The sequence below is a fragment of the Corythoichthys intestinalis genome, chromosome 19 (genome assembly GCF_030265065.1).
Source record: "Corythoichthys intestinalis isolate RoL2023-P3 chromosome 19, ASM3026506v1, whole genome shotgun sequence".
NCBI classification, from domain to species: Eukaryota; Metazoa; Chordata; class Actinopteri; order Syngnathiformes; family Syngnathidae; genus Corythoichthys; species Corythoichthys intestinalis.
The window spans coordinates 32,525,362-32,539,404 of NC_080413.1; the positions used below are offsets into that span (position 1 = coordinate 32,525,362).

Here is a 14,043-nt window from a genome sequence, read left to right on the forward strand (position 1 = left end):
TAGCATGTAAAAATGGGATAACTGAAAAAACGTGAAAACTGTCATGCAAAAACATAATTTTAAAAAGCGGCATAATTAAGTAAAAACACGGTAATTATCATGTAAAAGTGACATAATTATGTAAACTTTAAACTGATAATTACCATGTAAAAACCTGACAAATATCACATAAAACATTAAATCATGTAAAAGTGATCATTTTCATGTAAAAAGTGATAACTATCATGTAATTTATCACTTTGAAACATTGAAAGTGGAAACTGTCTTCACAATGGCTAACAATCTGAACAATTTGATTGTTTTATTTCATTCTTGGGTTGAGAAATGCCAAGATTTTAGTTATTAAGCCCAGCAGATGGTGTTAATGCTTTCCATGATAGTTTTTACGTTTTTAAATGAGTTTTCATGTTTTCACGTGATAGGTTTCACGTTTTTACATAACTATCACATCTTTACATGGCCGTTTTCACATTTTTACATGATGGGATCAAGTTTTGCTGCAACATGTAACTACCAGTAAGTTAACCACAAAATCAAATGTGGACTCAACCTTTGACATGAGACAAGCCGAGGTGAGAAGAGTAGCCAAAACTTTTACTCAAGTAAGAGTAGTGTTACTTTAAAATAATGTTACTCAGGTAAAATTAGTCAAGCAAAAAATGTACTCAAGTACAAGTACAAAAGTATTTGGTGAAATAATACTCAAGTAATCAGCAAAATTGTGAGTAACTGCTTATGATGTTGAATTTTTTAAAAAAAATACATTTTATTTTTCTCAGCACAAAGTTATCCGTATGAACTGTTATTTTTATACTTTGAAGAAAAACCTACTACATAACCACATTAAGCCAAAGAATAACATTAAAAAAGATCTTTGAATTCTGGTGAAAGAAAAAAAATACAGAAATTAAGCATCATTCGTTTAAAGAGTGCCTTCTAGTGGAGAAAACATTTCCTCTTATGAAACTAAAAGGATTATGTCTACTTCCGTGGTCAATCGGTGCCAAATAAAAACAGGGAGAGAGGTTAAAATCCGCACTTTGGAGTCATTTGACGGCAGCGCTCTGTTAATTGTTTTACGGTGCCGGCGTGATCAAAGAACAGCAAGCTTAAGTCCTATTGGTCCAGTGTAATCATGTGATTATTGTTGTGACGTCTCATTGGTGAAAGTGGTAGCGCCATTGTTGGCGTCTCTGGCAAAAAAACAAACAAAAGAAAAAAACTCAAATATGTAGAATAAAGAGGAAAAATGTAGCCCAAAGTAGCTGAGTAAGAGCAGTGTTTCTTCATCACAAATCTACTCAAGTAAAAGCAAAAAGTATGGCTAAGTAAAACTTATAAGTAAATTTTTTTTCAAAAAGTTACTCAAGTAAATAACTGAGTGAATGTAACGCATTCTACCCACCTACCAAGTTTGCATTTGCCTGGGATTTTATTTCCTTAAGATTTCAGGTTTCAAGATAAGTCAGTTTACTCAGAAACTGCATGTATTGAAATTTTGCAGATGAGGTGGGTGCAGACTCCTGCTTGATCCTTCTCTTGCTGTGTCTTGTTACCGTGGTGATCAGTGCTGGTGGGACCGCTCTCTACTGCTTCTTGGTGGACTCATCCTCCCACATTTGCGTTGACTTCGCTAACAACTTCTACATGACAAAAATGCGGAGTTTCTTCGAAAGGCTGGGACTTTGGCTGCCTCGCGGGACATATAAGCCGTCATGAGAAGTCTTGAGGCAATTCATGGTGATAGTCACAAAGAGGACGATTTATTTGAGTTTAAAATGACTTGAAATTTTTGAATTTGACTTTCTCTTGAGTGTAGATTTTCTTGTTTGGATCGTTTATCCTTGGCAAAATTTCAACCTCAGAAGGGTTCTTGTAACATTCACTTCATAGGCAGAGTTTGACTATTGTAGGAGGGGGAGCAAAACATGTTGATGACCCCGAAATGCAGTGCTAGCAATAAAATTAACTTACTATACTCTTGACACTGTTCCTGTTCAATCATCGGTTCAAGCTCAGTTGTTGTTGAAGCTTTTTAAAGTTTAGGTAGAAAGAACTTCTAAATATCCATCTTGCCTACTCAGGTATAGTTTTGGCTAAGCCAAGCAAAGGTAAGGTGCTAGTCACATATTTTGACCCATGAAATACTTAGTAGGAATCTTTGGAATTTTATTCATTTTTGGTGTTTGTCTCACTGCTTTACAACTTGTATTGAGAACATTTTAATGGATAGGTCTTTATTTTAAAAGGGAAAGTTCAGAATTTTAGACATTAAGGCTTAAAGTGCCAGTGACAGCATTAAAAAAACCTTAAATAGCATTATTATGTAAATTAGAATCATATTTTGAGACGATTTAACTGTATACATCAATTTGGCAAAGCGCAAATGACGACAAATTAGTCTTTTTAATCTGCCGTTTAGCCCCGTCTGTCATTGTAGCGCTCTAGGGTCCCCAGCTGGAGGATGACGTCCGTGGTCACGATTTCAACTGATTTAGAGTTCAGTCCATCGAGGGCGAAGATTCAGAACGGGGAAAATTGTGACAGAGAGCAGCAAAATGTCATTGTTTCAATCTCTCTACTCCAATATTTTTACAGAATATTCTTTTTATCTAAGTATTTTTCCCCAATTGCTAAAAAAATGGTATGGTCATGACTCATGACAAATAATACTGTTGTGCTAAATGGAATATGAAATATTAAAAATGCAAAATTACTGCATAATGGTAAAGACTGTCGACTTCTTGCACCTCCCGAACGGTATTTTATGCCAACAGAGTAAATCGAGGCTTTTGCAATTTCCCTGCCCCGGCTTCGGAGATGGAGAAAAGAGCATAAACAAGGCTGGAGGCGTGACAGCTAGCTAGCATGCTAACACGAACCAAGCGGCGTTTCAAAGTTTTTTTCTGTAGCGGGCAGGCAGTCTTGTCGCCGGGGAGAGAAGGGGGAAATGCTGAAAATGACAACTCATACAAAGTACCCCAACTCATGTCACACACAGGGACGGGGTTGATTGTTTCCACCGATTGGCCAGCCAACGGCAGCGGGCAGGCAGTGATCGTCACCGGGGTGAAAAGGGGAAACGCTGAAAATATAAACAAAACAGCAGTAGTATTATCACCCACGAAATGCAAGCCATCTCCTTATTAAAACGTTTGCCATGAACCCAGTATTTGACATAATATAAAACACGGAAGCTTACTCACCTAGTCATCCGTCCAATGGTCTCTTGATTGGAAATCCAAAATCCTCACACCACTCTCCCTGGTGAAGCAACAAAAGCCTGCAGCACATTGGGCTGGCGTGATGCGAAAAATAAACAAATTAGTCCGCAAAATCAGCTGAATCCGCAGTCCATCTGCATGCTATAAAGCAGTGTTTTTCCACCTTATCTGAGTCACTGCACATTTTTACATTCGACAAAATCTCCCGGCACACCAAAAATGTTTAAAATTACTTTCTGTACGGTATATTTAATTATAAAAAAAATTCTCAGTATTTATACTTAGTGTAAAACTTGAGCCTCTTTAGCGGGACACAAATCCTGGCAGGAATCTTCAACAGCTCTGTCTCTCAGTTTTTATTATAGCATTTAGGCTTGAAAAGCTCAGAATGATCGTACATGGGGACTTTAGCAATGTCTTTAACCGCATCAGGCCCAAGCATCTCGCTGACAATGGCTTTGCAGACAGGTAGTATTAATGTCCTTGCCAAAGTGTGGGACTTTTGGGATTTAGCAACATGTTCAGCAACAAGCTAACTGGCTTTGAGGGTTTTCTCATTTACCCTTGTAGTTTTTCTAAAAAACGTTGCCTGTTTCTGTTTTCATGAAGGCGAACAAAATAGTCCATATTTTGAAGCAACGGGTGTTTCGTTTGGAGATGACGTTTAAGCTCGCTCGGCACCATGGCGCTGTTGGATAGCTCGTGTCACGTTCAAGAACTGCTCGGATTTTTAGCCATCAGCCAACTTGCTGTCCTCGACAATGTGTTGGAATAAAACACAGGGAGAGGATTGACAGTCGTCACATATGGATAAAATGGAAAGGACACTTTCGTGTACATCGACACTTGACTAGTCTAATCAAATTACGTCCAGTAGACGTGCTGGGGTCCACTGTGTCGTGAACAGCAAGGTGGCTGATCGCTAGAAATCCGAGCAGTTTTTGAACGCGACACGAGATATACCTCACTCATCTGCATACGACTGAGAACTTTCTACCTACCCCTTCCTTCATACTGTAACTGCTCCCGACGACATAAAAAAAAAAATGCAATTCTTGATAATTTCTCGCGGCACACCTGACGATGTGTCACGGCACACTGGTTGAAAAACACTGCTCTCAAGCAATAGCTGTGTTGTGAGATGCTGACCCGGGTCACATTCGCATTCTTCCTCAACCTGAGACTGGAACGCTAAGTCACTCATTTTCATGGCGCAGGATTAAAAAAATTGAATAGATAAAACAATCGTTTCTACACACATCCAAGCGGTCAATTTCATTCAGGAGCACAAAATACCGCGTGAAATATGAAAAACATGCTCTTTGCTGTCATAGGCACTTTAATTTTCAAGTTAGCGGGGGTTTAATCAGTCAGTGGAGTGATTTCAACAAATTCCATGCAGCTTGTTATTTAGTTATTTTGCAGGGGCTTCAGACTAGTGCCTGCTTAGCATGCCAATAAAAAAAAAACGATTTTACAGATCTAACACAATCGAATAAATTCAAAATGCAGATCATTGTTCAGAATACCGATGTGGCCAAAATAATGTCACACCAAACTGCTGTACTTCACTTCATGCTGCAGGACTATTTTTTTTAAATGCATAATGCGACAACAATAGAGACATTCGCCCTCAGTCTTTTGGGGAATCCCTTTCGTTCCCACAAAAAAGGCAGCAGTGAAATAAACGATGAGATTTCACTCCACCCTGCTTGCCTTGACAGCCTGTTCCCTGGAGAGCTGCTGGATTACAAATGTTGCTGTTCATACGAAAACTATTGACATGCAGTGGTAGGTTTTTAATAACTTTATCCTGAAAACATAGCCAACACTACTGATTGCATGAGTCATCGGTGATTCTCATGTATGCATATGTTATTTTTTAATTGGTATGCTATGTAGACACCATTGACTCGTACTAGCCTAGCAACTCCGAAGCCTTGAAACTAACAAATAACAATCAAACTGCACTGAATTTGTTGAAATCAACTCCACCGACTAATTGAACCTCCATTAACTCGAAGATTAAACCTTATCTCAAAAAATCTGAACTTCCCGTTTAAATTAAATTCATATTCATTGGAAAGTCAATTACTGTACATGCAATGATATTTTTCAGCCACCCCCTAATCTCCACCTATGATTCACTTGTGTGCATATTTTAACAATTTGTTTCTTGTAAATTTTTTGAGCAGTGTGTAGTTTTGTTTGTCCTTTGCTCTCTAACTTTTAGCAGTGTCTATTTGTTGTCATCTATTGGTTTAATTAGTATTTTTAGGTGTATAACTGTTTTTGTGGAACGTCGGATCATATTTGTAATCTATTTTCTGATCTTATCCTCAAATACAAGGCTGCATATCTGCATCAAACACACTGACTTCAACTGCTCTGCATGAACCGCACTACTTCTGTGTAATTTTTTTTGTTTTAATTTGATTGTCTTCACGTGTCTGCCTCACAGTACAGGTCGAGCCCAACATTTCATTAAACCACAAGTGTCAACATAATGTTTATTACTAAACAGATTTGTGTGAATGGTTTGTCTACGTGCCCTGTCATTGACTATACTCTACACACGCTCAAAGTCACAACTCAAGGACAACGGAATCGAAAAATAAAAACTTCAAACGTACAAGCAACTAAGATAAGGAATTGGATGTTAGTCATATTGAAAATATTAGTAAATTTGCGTGCATTGTGACAATATTTATAATTTGGAGTATGCAACAATGTCTTCTCACAGCCTCTTCACTCAGGTACCTTAATGCTCATCGGTGTCCAGTATTTACAGGGACCAAGGACTAGTGCAAGATGGCCATGATGAAATAGATGGGTCACTTTCTGGACACGTGACTATCACTGAAATGAAGGTGGACTGTAATTAAAGTAGACTATAAATGATGATTACATGATATGGATACTTTACAATGAGTATTTTACCTTTTCTTTTTACAGTTGATGTCTGTACACCATGTTTTATTGCTGTGGGTAAAAAAAATAAAAAATATTCACTGCTTTGTAGTAGTATATTAACGCATAAAAAATCTGTCTCGCTCCAAGAGGTGAGTTGAACACGTCCTACTGTATGGATTGTCACAATAGATAATGTTGATCAATGTCCAACATGACTTTTGTTTGTTTCGTATGGCACAATTTCAGTTTATAGCTATTGCAATCATTATCTAACAATAGGCTGCATGGATGAATAAATTCAAACATAGACTTGATAATATATTGGCGGGGCCGATTAAGAGGGGGCCTATCTCCGTCACAGCTGACCAGGCGGAAACACAAAGAGCTTTTTATATTGAAATTTCTTGTGAAAATATCCCTGAATTCTTTATAGATATGGACGTAAAAGTTGATTCTTGGTTAAAAGCAACAACAACAACAAAAAAACTCAGGCAGTTAGCTTTTTTTTTTTATGTAAATATGACTAAAGCCACTGTGGTGCCACCTTATCACCACAAATAACTTTTTACGTTGAAAATTCTTGTGAATAAATGCTTAAATCCTTGAAATCTATAGATATGGACGTAAAAGTCTCGATTCTTAGTTAAAAGCAAAACAAAAAACAAACAAAACTGGCAGTTAGCATTTATTTTACGTAAATATGTTTATTTTACATAAATATGTCAAATGTGCTCCTAGTCTTTAAGCCACTGTGGCGCCGCCTTATCACCACAAAGAGCTTTTTACGTTGAAAATTCTTGTGAATAAATGATTAAATCCCTGAATTCTTTATAGATATGGACGTAAAACTGTCTCTATTCTTTGTTAAAAGCGCAAAGAACCGGGCAGTTAGCATTTTACATAAATATGTCAAATGTGCTGCTAGTCTTTAAGCCACTGTGGAGCCGCCTTACCACAAACAATACATAAAATAGGTCTGAATTGTCATTGTCAGCTTTTTACATTGAAAATTCTTGTGAGTAAATGGGAAAATCCCTGAATTCTTTATTGATATGAACGTAAAACAGTCTTGACTCTTGGTTAACAGCAAAAAACCGGGCAGTTAGCATTTATTTTACGTAAATATTGTGAATTATGACGCCAATGCAGAAGCGGTTAATTTATCCCATTAATTTTTTTTCACAACGTTTCAAAATGCATGCATGGTACGAAAAATATAATGACTACCTTGCGGGGCCGGATGTATGGGGGGGCCAGGGTGGGCACGGCCCACCCAGACGTGAGTCGTGCCCACCCAATCAAAATGACGGTGTTGTTATGTATAAAAGATTGATGGGTTTTGTGATTGAATACCTGAGTTTCTTTTACATCTTATTAGCATCATCTAGTGGACGCCTTAATTTACTGCATCTCATGCGCAATTTATTTGAATGAAACTGCAACACGGAAGGGAGTAAGGGACGTTGTTCAGTAGAGAATCAGACGACGACGGCCGCAGTCAGTTTGCACCGTCTCTGTGACCACTTTGCCGTGAATTTTAAGTTGCATCGCCGGTATGTATTGTTTAAATGTGTTTAAAAACGTAAATATGTGAACTGTGTGTACTTCAGTGCAAAAAAAGTGAGAGATTCACTTAGCATGAAACTTGTGATATGCTAATTACCCACGAGTTAGAGGGTCGACAAAATTTGCTACAGACAGTGCAGTACATATGCGATTTCAGATATTGTGCATATTTTGTGTTGAGGTGGTTGGAGCTCAACGTTGCATTCGTAGGAAGAATTGACGGAGAATAAGTTGTCTTTTAGCCAAAACTTGGCGTGTTTAATTTCCACTGACATGCGGATACATCCTCTTTCATAGCTGTCTTCACAGGCAATCCCACAATTCTTTATGAGGTAGTTGTAGATGTTTCCGAACTCCACTGCAGACAATTCCTTTGGATTGTTTATCCAGCTATCAGCTGTGACTTTGTATGAGCAGATTTGCAGGCCAATACACGCCAATTTTAAGTAGTATTGCCTCCTCGCGTCTGTCGGCAGTGACTCGTGGTAATAATAAGTCATGTTTAAGACGTTTTTATGAAAAAAGACGCAAAACACAGCTGAAAATTATTAATTTTAGACAGCGTTTGTCTACGGCTGTTTACCTGTGCGTGCCCCCATCTCAAAATGGCGACACGTTGCCATGCGAGATGACGTCATCATAACATCATGCCGACTGCGAAGATAAGTAGATAGATGAAGAAAAAAAAAAAAAAATGCAGCCTCAACGGGACACAAGCCAGTGTCCTACTTGCGCCGGTCCCAAACCCAGAGAAATGCAGAGGGTAAAAAAAAAAAAAAATGCATTGTGGGTGCCCCCTCATGTTTTCTTAGTCCCCACCCTGGTGGGTCAACCTAGATCCGGGCCTGTTACCTTGAATCCTCGAACAAATCACTCCTGAGACATTCCTTCCTGTTTGTGTTCCTGTTCTTTTTCAACCTAGATCGCTGCATGTGACTGAAAATAACTGCGCCCAACTTCGACTGACTGAAGCGGAGTGTGGGACGGCCCCCTACTTAAAGGCGTGGCGCAGTGTCTGTCAGATTCAAAATAAACAAACAATGGATCAGTGTTAACACTGTATTTGTGATTAAAGACCCTTAGAAATGGTACTATTTGTACAAACATATTTGACCTACCACCATGAGGAAACCCCTTTCCATGCACGAATTATGATGATCATTTTAATAGGGCACTCATTTCTAGCTCTGTAAATGGCACTGAAACATGAGCATTCACAGCCAAATTAAATTAATTGGACATTTATCGCCATCACCGGCATGCAACGAGTCAAATACTATGACAAAAAACAACTTTAGACTAACTTGAGCCCATTACCTGTCTGTTATTAGTTAGATTAACATTGTATCCATTTAGAAATTTATATTACAACATTATTAAAAATAGTGATAAATAAATAGCCAGTATTTATTTTTTAATTACAAAAAAGTCACTTGCTCTATAAAAGGTTGAGGGTCTTAAATGACGAACTTTTGAATTGTTGTCCACCGCAGTGACCACTGTCCCTGAAATGTTCACGTGTATTAAAGTGCTTGTGACACGAAAAAGCATGTTTATTTCATAATACACGCGGTATTTTATGCTCCTGAATGATATGGATCGCTTGGATGTGTGTGGAAGCGATCGCTATATTTATTTAGTTTTTTGAATCCCGCGCCAGGAAAATGAGTGACTTCCGGCTTCGGTCTCGCATTGAGGAGGAGGGCGCTGTGACGTGTACGGTAGAAGACGTCCTCTTCATGCTACAGTGTACTGTTGTGTATGAGGACGAAGGATTCAGCTGATTTTGCGGATTAATACTTTTATTTTTTGCATCACGCCAGCCAAACGGCTGCAGAAAAATCATTCTGTATGCGGGAGAGGCGTATGCGCCTTTTTGGAGTTTCAAAAGGTTCCCATTCACCGTGGATATTTACTGTGGGACCATTGGACTTACAAGGAAGTGAGTAAATATCTTGTTTTGTATTATGTCAAATACGAATACAGTGATTACAAAGTAAACACTATAAAATTCCTTTAAATAAAGGACTACTTACGTTTGATCATTGATAGGCATGTAAAAAGCTGTCCTCATGCCCATTAGCAGTTAGCTGTTAGCACGTTAGCTGCACTACAATTCCAGCCACCCTCCTTCAGCGAACGAACTGTAAATTGCTCTCCGCCGGGCGGTTTGCCGATCCGCAAAGAAACTCGACAACCGGGTCGTCATGTCAAATAATCCAGGCTAGTTATGTGTGATTTTCCACTTCGAAGACTTTGAAACATCCCTCGGTTCGGGTTAGCATGTCGGCTAGCTGTTGCTCCTTCTGGTCTGTTTACATTCTCCGAAGCCGGGGAAGGGAAATGACATATGTCCGATTTAGGTGTCATAAAATATCGTTCGGGAGGTGTGACAGTAAAGGTAAAGTCGACTGTTTTGACCATTATGGAGTAATTTTGCCATGTCGTCTTGAATAAATGGATTTTTATTATTTTATATTCCAGTTAGCACAAGATTGTTATTTGTCATGACCATGCCATTTATTTAGCAATTGGGGAAAGTACTTGGGTAAAAAGAATATCCTGTAAAAATATTGAAGTAAAGAGACAGAAACAATGACATTTTGCCGCTCTCTTCGTCGCGTTTTCCTCATTGTGAATAGTTCCCCCTCGATGGGCTGACTGGTCCTTCTCAAGCCATTTATATAGCTATTGGGGAAAAATACTTGGATAAAAAGAATATCCTGTAAAAATATTGGTAGTAGAGAGACTGAAACAATGACATTTTGCAGCTGTCTTCGTCGCGTTTTCCTCGTTCTGAACAATTCCCCCTCAATGGGCTGAATAGTAAAACCGATGAGCCTAGTCTACCGCTGACGTCATCCACCTGTTGGGGACGCTAAAGCCCTATAATTGTAGGCGTGGCTAACCGGCAGATTAAAAGACTAATTTCTCGTCATCTGCGCTTTGCTAAATTGTTGTATATAGTCGAATCGTCTCAAAATATGATTCTAATTCACATAATAATGCCATTTAAGACTTTTTTTCTGGTGTCGTATGCTCTTTAAGGAAAGGGTGAAATTGGCCAGTGATAGTTCTTTTTAGTCTGGAGGGTCCCAAAAAGGTAAGCAGAGCTGCAATTTTTTTTTTTTTTTTTTTTTTTTAAATGTACAGTTCAGCTACTTAACTATGCTAGGTTTTGAAAAGTAGCGCCTAAGTGATTGCTCGGTCAAGTAATGTCAAACTAAGTAGTGTTTTAAAAAATAGTGTCCTTATATGTATGTTTCACGTCATGGACAAAATGCACTAACCTTGCCCACAAGAGGTCAGTGTACACACATCAACAATCGCATGACATTCAATATGGCTGATGCGCTAACGTATACCTGAATGGGACTAACAAACTCAAGGCGGGGTCTGGTGCATGTTTGACACATTTGAGTGGAACAGCATGATTACGTTAGTTACTATCATATTAATAATTAAGCACATATATTTCCCTGCTGCCTTCACCTTGGTTTAAAATCTATTTTTGTAAAGCTGAACTTTCTGTGGCGTCAGAAGTACGTGCAATAAATGAAAGATAATTCGTCAGTGACGACAGAAAGAAACCCGACAATGATAATTGTTATGAAAGAAATAACAACAAAAATAAAATATATCTATTTCAATTTTAAGTCAGCGCCGACCACCTTGAGAACCGCCGGAAGTAACGCTACCCGGAACGTCTTTGTACACGTACAAAATGGAGGCGGTGACATCTAGCAGACCTTACCACATAGTAATATTCGGCGCTTCAGGCTTTACAGGGAAATTTGTAGTTGAAGAATTGGCCCGCTTCGCCGCCGACAGTGTCAGAGACAGTCGTCCAAAATGGGCCGTGGCCGGGAGAAACGGACAACGCCTGAAGGGGGTGTTAAAGCAGGCTGCCGAGAGGCTGGGTAGGTATACAAAACATAGCCAGTCACAGCACTGTGCCCCTATTTGTACTCGAGCACTGTTTAGCATTAAATGACTCAAGCAAAAGTAAAACGTGATTTACTAAGGCTGCTAGAAAACTCAGGATGTACTGGTTAATATATATATGACGGAAAACAGACAAGACTGAAAAAGCAGTTTCTGCTCTTGCACCCCTGTTTAAAATGAACTGCTGTATTTTAAGCCGAACGAGCTGTTGTGTTTGATAGAACAATATGTCTATATGCCTCCATAGCAGATTCATGGCGCATTAAGCCTCCGAACTATTTTTAATTTGTCTGTCTTACCCTGAAAACCCCCGTTTACAGACGTCGTGAAACGGCTTCAAGTAATTATTATTCAAAATGTCTGTCATTTTTAGCTTAGAATCATTAATTGATGTCTAAATTTCAGTAAAAAAAAAAAAAAAAAACTTTAAATTATTATTCACTCGCATATTTTAAACTTTTAAAGGAATTACCACACAATGAAAAATTTGGCGTCTGTAAAAAAGTCACAGATATCTACCTCATAACTATCACTTAATCGTATTTTTTTTTGTTACTGTAGAATTTTTCCCGATATGTTAGATGATAAATAATCGATCCAAACAAAAAAAGGAAAAATAAGGTTTAAAAGGATGACTATATGAAAAAGAAAATCTCAACCACTACTTGTTGTCTGCGATTTCTGCATCGCAACCCTTGTTATATCACCATGTTTCACCCATAAATTAAAAAAAAATCCGGCTGTGGCCATTCACAGCTGTGTCTTCACACTGTGATACATGCTACATGGAGTTTTTGGATCGAAACAAGGTAATTACGCTATAATATCTCGTTAAAGTCGTGGCATCTTTAATTCTGCTCTCGCCTCCAATTAGGGTTTTGCTGTTAAATTTTTTTTTTTTTTTTTTAAATGCCTTCCTGTTCAAAATTTTTTGTTCCCCCCCTGAAAATTGAGATTTTAAGCTTTCCAATGATGTATCACACATGCATTTCGGACAATTTTGAAAGTTCGCCAAATTGAGGGTCTCAGAGCGGAACTTCAAGTCACCTGAGTGTTTTCCGCCATATATAAAAAAACAGAGGTTACAGTGCACACAGATTGGGAGTAAAGTGACTAGCAGCAAGTGGTGATTTAGTGGTAATACAGTGGTATGAAAAAGTATCCGCACCTTTTTGAATTTCTCACATTTCTGCATAAAATCACCATCAAATGTGATCTGATCGTTGTTAAAAGCACACAGATGGAAATACAGTGTCTGCTTTAACTAAAACCACCCAAACATTTATAGGTTTTCATATTCTAATGAGAATAGCATGCAAACAACGACAGAAGGGGAAAAAATAATTACGTGAACCCTCTGCCTTAGGAGACATGAAGTGTAATTGAAACCATTTTTTACCAAACATTTTAAGTGTGGTGTGTGCCCAATCACTGATGAGTGTTTTAAAGCTGCCCTGCCCACTATAAAATACACACCGGGTAAGAATTGCCTTGATGAGAAGCATTGTGTGATGTGCATCATGGCTCGGTCAAAAGAGCTGTCTGAAGACTGGCGATCAAGGATTGTTGATTTGTATAAAGCTGGGAAAGGCCCTGGCCCTGCAGCGCCTGCCAGAGGGCAACAGTTTGAAGAGATGGAAGCTGGGGTGTGTATAGTCTTTTATGATGCTCCTTGCCCTTCCTACGCACTGAGAGTTGTAGATGTTAGACAAGGGAGGAAGGGGGCAGCACCTTTTGTGCTGTTTTAATCAAATTTTACTTGGATATGGGTGTATGTGTGTGATTAGCTCTAGGGTGTACCACACCTATTGGCCATAGTTAGCTAGGATAGGCTCCAGCGGAATTGAAGATGAACGGAAGAATAAATTGTAACCACATGGAATGGAATCACATTTAATTGTTCTGACTTTGACACTTTTCATTGACATCGCAAAATGTACATTGGATAGTTTACCCTGTACACCTGATGATATTTTATTGCACACCAATGCCCCATGACGCACCGGTTGGTATTCACATATTTAGACAGTTTTAAGTGCAAAATGAATCTTGGTATTAGGATGAAATACCAAAATTTACCCCACAATTTAATATACACAAATGTCTAACTGAATAAATAATATGCTCCTAATCTCTAGTTTTTGTTCTACTTTCTTGTTGCAGTATGTCTTGCTTTTCATCAGTCCTCTTAGGCTATGTTCATACTACAGGTCCTAATGCACGAATCCGATTTTTTGTCATATCCGTTTTTTTGGCGTGCCCGTTCAGACTGCCTTTATCCATTGAGACCGTTCAAGTATTACGCATGCGCACTAATTCGCAGTCGGACACGCGCTAAGCAAGAAGACCCGCATGCGCAGAAGCATCAAAACAAATGACAGACGTCATCCGTCAT

The 14,043-nt window shown here is 38.6% G+C and overlaps 2 protein-coding genes and 1 long non-coding RNA gene across 7 annotated transcripts in view; 2 read left to right on the top strand and 1 right to left on the bottom strand.

Annotated features, from left to right (window-relative positions):
- Nucleotides 1–6,454, top strand: part of cnstb (consortin, connexin sorting protein b) — a 58,469-nt gene extending 52,015 nt beyond the window's left edge. The window contains exon 10 of the mRNA XM_057822308.1: nt 1,505–6,454. Coding sequence (XP_057678291.1) covers nt 1,505–1,719 — 215 coding nt within the window. The 3' untranslated portion in view covers nt 1,720–6,454. The remainder of the gene's footprint in view (nt 1–1,504) is intronic.
- On the bottom strand, nt 1–9,224 carry LOC130907348 (uncharacterized). Of its 2 annotated transcripts, XR_009061450.1 has the most exons (6): nt 8,822–9,224; nt 8,556–8,718; nt 6,165–6,206; nt 5,985–6,083; nt 3,207–3,298; nt 1–3,085 (listed from the first exon to the last, which is right to left on the bottom strand). It is a non-coding gene; the product is annotated as an uncharacterized LOC130907348 (long non-coding RNA). The 2 variants fall into 2 exon arrangements; XR_009061449.1 differs by having other exon boundaries at nt 8,556–9,224.
- The window catches only part of sccpdhb (saccharopine dehydrogenase b), a 23,921-nt gene continuing 17,453 nt past the window's right edge, over nt 7,576–14,043 (top strand). For 2 of the 4 annotated variants that reach the window (XM_057822305.1, XM_057822307.1), the window contains exon 1: nt 7,576–7,690. Coding sequence is in view for 1 of the 4 variants with exons in the window: in XM_057822304.1 (XP_057678287.1) it covers nt 11,428–11,623 (196 nt within the window). In the remaining 3 variants the exon portion in view is untranslated. Of the gene's footprint in view, nt 7,691–11,005; nt 11,624–14,043 lie in introns of those variants that run through there. The other 2 variants (XM_057822304.1, XM_057822306.1) reach the window with 2 other exon arrangements.